Source organism: Agelaius phoeniceus, chromosome 4, assembly GCF_051311805.1.
Source record: "Agelaius phoeniceus isolate bAgePho1 chromosome 4, bAgePho1.hap1, whole genome shotgun sequence".
Lineage (NCBI taxonomy): Eukaryota > Metazoa > Chordata > Aves > Passeriformes > Icteridae > Agelaius > Agelaius phoeniceus.
In genome coordinates this window covers 197,579-202,500 of record NC_135268.1, presented here as the reverse complement: position 1 = coordinate 202,500, position 4,922 = coordinate 197,579, and the positions used below count along the sequence as shown (strand labels likewise).

At 43.5% G+C, this 4,922-nt stretch overlaps 1 protein-coding gene across 3 annotated transcripts in view; it reads left to right on the top strand.

Moving 5' to 3' along the window:
- Positions 1-3,855, top strand: part of LOC143693883 (uncharacterized) — a 14,902-nt gene extending 11,047 nt beyond the window's left edge. Inside the window, exons 1-5 of one of the 3 annotated variants that reach the window (XM_077176650.1) lie at positions 1-27; positions 1,207-1,270; positions 1,528-1,554; positions 2,773-2,894; positions 3,304-3,855. The exon at positions 1-27 is cut by the window's left edge and continues 624 nt beyond it. In XM_077176650.1, the coding sequence (XP_077032765.1) occupies positions 1-27; positions 1,207-1,270; positions 1,528-1,554; positions 2,773-2,860 (206 nt within the window). In that variant the 3' untranslated portion in view covers positions 2,861-2,894; positions 3,304-3,855. Of the gene's footprint in view, positions 28-1,206; positions 1,271-1,527; positions 1,555-1,911; positions 1,988-2,772; positions 3,204-3,303 lie in introns of those variants that run through there. The other 2 variants (XM_077176648.1, XM_077176649.1) reach the window with 2 other exon arrangements.
- Positions 3,856-4,922: the final 1,067 nt, after the last annotated feature.

Here is a 4,922-nt window from a genome sequence, read left to right as displayed (position 1 = left end):
CCGGGCAGGATCCTTCTGATGGCACAGGTGCGATCGGCAAACTCAGCCCCTTGTGCCCCTGCCCTCCCGACCCCCAGGGGAAATGCTCTCCAGCCTCGAGCTGCTGAGAGACAAAACGTGTGATTTGACACTAGGGTCCGGAAAAGGTTTCCGTTTAGATTAGCAAATGCCTCCATTGTTCTCGGTTACATCCTAGGATCGGTTTTAGGCAGTGACTTTCTACCGCTTGTCGGATTTTCTTGTGCAATGGTAAGAAAATAGGCAGGTCTGATACTGGTTTCGCTTTTTTTCTACTTCATGTTCCATGAGCTGCTTTTATCCAAGCAATTGGTTTAAAGTTCTACTGTAGGCGTTTCTGGTTCACTTTTTTTTTTTTTTTCCCTCTAAATCGGCAGTAAATATAGCTGAGTAAAATTACCTTGGTTTTCTTCCTTCTTAAATGTTTTTATTGATAATCCTATTTGAATATGCAGAACACGTGGGTATGTCCTGTAATATATCCTAGCTTTTCTTGTTTACAGGGTACTCAGAAAATATTTTTCCCTTAGAGTCCCACTGAAACATTCTCCGTGCAATGTCCGTTAAGGTCTGTGTTTACAAATAAGCCACCATCAGCTGAGATATTTGCCTGTGTACCTTTTCCTGTCATTCAGAGCTTGCGTTCTGTGGTTTTTATGATAAACCTATCAAACTTGCGAAACTGTTTTGCAAGTCTTAACCGTTGAAGGCAGCAAGAAGTGGTTTTAAAGCCTGTTCTTGAGCAGACAAAGGGAAAAAGTGTGAATTTGCTGCTGAACTTGTCCTTTTTCATTTGACTTGCCTTGAATTATTTAGGAAGAGAGAGCACTAGAAAAAAGAGAGAAATAGAATTGGTTCTTGAGCCCTCCTAAAATGCTCCCCGTGATTCCGTGTGGAGCCAAAGTGAAGGGTGATGGAACAGAGCCCCTGTGCTTTAGAAGGAAATCAATTTCAACCTGATCTCCACCCTGAGTCTCCCTAATTTCTGTTTTTAAAATGCAAACTCAGTTTAGGAAGTGTTGGGAGTTAGTATTTTGGGGAAGAAATGGCAGTTGCACAAACCGTTCCATTTCCCAGAGGCTCTGGGAAGGATTCATTTTGTAAGCGCTGTAACTGCCATCGGTTGGGGGTTCGGGGTTGGAATGTGCACTTGCCCTCCTATAAAGCACTCGTTCATTTGCATTTCAGTGCCAGGAGTCTGGAGAAACTGGAGAAGAGCCCAAGAGACATTTTTCATCCTGAGATACAAAAGGTAGGAAGTGACTTTTTTGGTTTGGTTCTTTTTCTTTATGATTTCCTGGAAATAGAAGTAATTAAGTATAGATCCTACTGGTTTGTTTCTTCCAGTAGCTAATAAGAATAATAATAATAATAATCTAATACTACTTAAACTGTCTCTTTATCCATTGAACTGGCCATTTCAAATCCAAACTTCTAAACACCAATAAAACCATCATCCTTGTAGAATCTTTAATAGGAGGGGGCTAAAGATGCTGTTTTTGTTGACAGGATGTATTGGTTCTTGAAGGGCAAGAGGTGAGTACAAGCCTGACTACTTCTTGCTCACAGACCCGTCCGGTGAATACGGCTTTGTATTTGGATGGGCTTTTGATGACTTCTAAATCAATTGCTCATTACAGTAAAAAGAAGTCATGTTTTTTGGAACCTGACAGCAAAAATAACTTGAAGCACCAACTTAATCATAATTGATCACCCATCTAAGTTAATGATTTTATGCTATACTATCAAAGTTTAAAGGTAAATTATTGTGTAGTAGGAGATGGTATAAAATGTATGTTCTAATGTGTAGGATGTAGGCAAAGATTAGAGGAAACAAATTTTTATGTCTTCTGTTTGACTGTTCACCAAATAATATTTGGTTTTATTTTCCAGGGATTGGTGAATTTTAAATTTGGAGTCCTCTATGCTAAGGATGGTCAGCTTACAGGTGATGAAATGTTCAGTCATGGTGAGGTTTTCACCTTCTCCTTAATTGTTTTGCTCATCTAAAAAAAAAAAAAAAAAAAAAAGGTATGTTTATTATTTGTTACCCCGTTCTGTCCGTTTCCTCCAGTATTCTGTCCAGTATTTGCTGGAGCTCTGCTTACCCAAGCTTTGGGTAAAACAAGCTTTGGGTTCCTTCTGTCCCACTGGGTGTTGCCCAGTTTGGTTGCATCTGGTGAAATTCAGCCTGAGCCCTTACAGAACCAGCTCAAACCACGTGAGAGCCATTCGCAGCTCTCTCAGGACACCCGGAGGAGGATGGGTGACGTTTCTGAGCATCTGGCAAGTGCACTTCTATCAAAACTCGGCCTGTGCAATTTCTGGGGAAAACCCTTCTGTATCCTGAAGGGTTCCTCAAACTCTGTTGAGGATCCAGTTAGCAGTTGCTCACCTGGATGGTTCCAGCTCCTCAAGCTAACACTTGTACTCTTGCCCTGTAGTTTAGATCTATTGTAGTTTTGTTATTTTGCAAGATTTTACGTCTTTGGACAGTAACGTGCATTTCACTCTTTGGAACCTCTTGGATCATTCTTTGGTGCAGGACCACCTAATGGGACACTTGGCTGCTGTGCTGAAGGGCTTGGTTACTGGAATTGTAAATCCCGGAGAGTTTGTAAGTCTTCTGTCCCCAGGGAGGTGTCACGCTTTGTTCACCGTTGCTCTGTTTGTCGGGTGCTGCTTCTCGTCGGAGGTATTAACTTCAAACTGCCCTGTTCTTTTTTTAACTTTTTTTCCTGGTTCTCTCCGTAGGGCAGGGAAGGACTCTCGTATCCCGGTCGTCAGACTCAGCGCTGCCCGAGAAGATACAGAGACTGTAAAAATCATAAGGAGCAACTAGGACTGCAGAGGAAACAAACTGGAGAGAACAAAAGGTGATATTGTTCTCCTTCCCCTGGATTAGAAACATCCACTGCGCTTTGATGCCGGTGGCTGCCAGGGGCTCGTTAGGTCTCTTTAGGCAGGTGTAGGTGTTCACTTGTAGGTTCTATTTTTTGGCAAAGGACCACGAGAGAAGTTTATTTATAGATCCAAATAAACATTCATCTTATCTGAACATAACCTGTCATCCCCTTTCTGACATTAAGGACTCCTGTATAAATACTTGGGGGGGTTTTCTTTGTCATTTCTGAATGGTTCCATTTTGCCGGCTACTTGAACAAATCTGAGGGGGTTTAATTGCAGACTGCTTCCTTGAAATTCTGTTGGTCTCTGCTTGGAACCCTTCTTGTACTGCTTAATGAAAGACTTCGGATGGTGTTTTCTTGCCTGTTTGTGGTTAAGGTCGTGCTCTGATGCATTTACAGAAGCCATGGCAGGAGAGAGTCAGCTGCTGGAGTAGAGGAGACAGTACTATCCCTGTGCAGCACAGAACTGTGCTACTGCTGTGTCATCAGCTGTGTCTGCACTGAAAGTAGCCACCTTCACTTGTAGGTAGCTCCTTGGTGCTTTAGGACACGCTGAGGGATTTATTCCTTTTGGGATCCACGATGAGAATTCCCAAGAGAGGTAGTAGTAATAAGGTCTGAGATTGGAAAAAAGCCTGTGTCCTTGGAATGTTGTTGTTGTCGTCAAAAGTTAATTTTTCCTTCTTTCTTAGCCGGTAGTCAGCTTTTTGCTTTATTTTTTGTGGTATCAGTATTTGATTGTTTAAAAAATTGCTTCAAAAGAACTGCAGTGGCTGGCCACCAGGACCTTGTTCCGATTTGCCTATTTGCTTGTAGCTAAAACGTTTCCATATTGTTTATCATTCTATTGAAGAAACTGCTGCCCAGGCAACTAAGAACTGAACATCTATCTGTCTAGGACACGGGGAGAGGATTTAGGTCATGTCTTTGTTTCCAGAAAAAAGTTCCAGTGTAGTTTCTAACTAGAGGAAAAGAGGGGGGGGTGAAGACTCGGGGCTCTGATGCCACTGGGGGCACCCCGAGGTGCCCAGGAGAGGGAGCCCCACTGTGGTGCAGGAGCAGGTATGTTATCACGTACTAGAGAGCAAATTATAAATAGAAATAGGAAAATTATAAATATAAAAATATTTTTTAGATCGTTAAAGAAAGCGTTTTTTTTAACTTGTCAATAGGCAGGGTTTTGATGATAAAAATGATAAATACAAAGAATATGAAGGTAGAAATCTAAGTCTAGAAAGATATCATAAATACATACAGATAAAGTTTAAAGCTAGAAGAAAAAATCAGTTGCAGCAGTAGATACGATACATAATATAGATAATACTTTAAATACATGTCTAGAATTTTATAGATATTATAGATAATTATTAATAGATTGCATCAAAAGAAACTATAAATATAAATGTGAGTATAACTATACAAAGTATAAAAATATTTCGATACCGTTTAAAAGAAGGTGTTTTCTTGTATTTATTTGAGATGGGGTTAGAGATGGGGTTTTTATTTGGATTAATAGAAGTATTCTAGAAATATAAATCTAACTGTAGAGAGATCCAATCGGTAGAGGAGGATATTTCTAAAACCACAACCGAACGCCGCCGCCTTCGGGGGAATCGCACGAGCTCGGCCGAAGCAAGGCGAGAGCGGCCGACCCTGACGGCCTCGAGCGAACCGAGGCGAGGCTTCCGAGGCTGCCTGAAGCGAAGCGAGCCGAGCTCAGGCGAAGCGAGCCTGCTGCTCTCGTGCGCGCTGCTTAGCGCCAGTGCGCTCCCAGCCTAATGAGCTCCTGCCCGAGCCCGCGCTCCCGGTCGTGTCCGCGCCGTGGCCGGGCCGCCCGCGGGACGCGGCAGCGGGAGAGCCCCGAGCCGGGCGAGCTGAACGGGAGGCGGCGGCGCTTGCCCGCCCGCCGTCGGGGAGCCGAGGCGAGGCGAGCGGAGCCGAGGCGCGCCGAAGGCACAGAGCGGCTGGGAGTTGGGCCGAAGCGAGGCGAGCTCG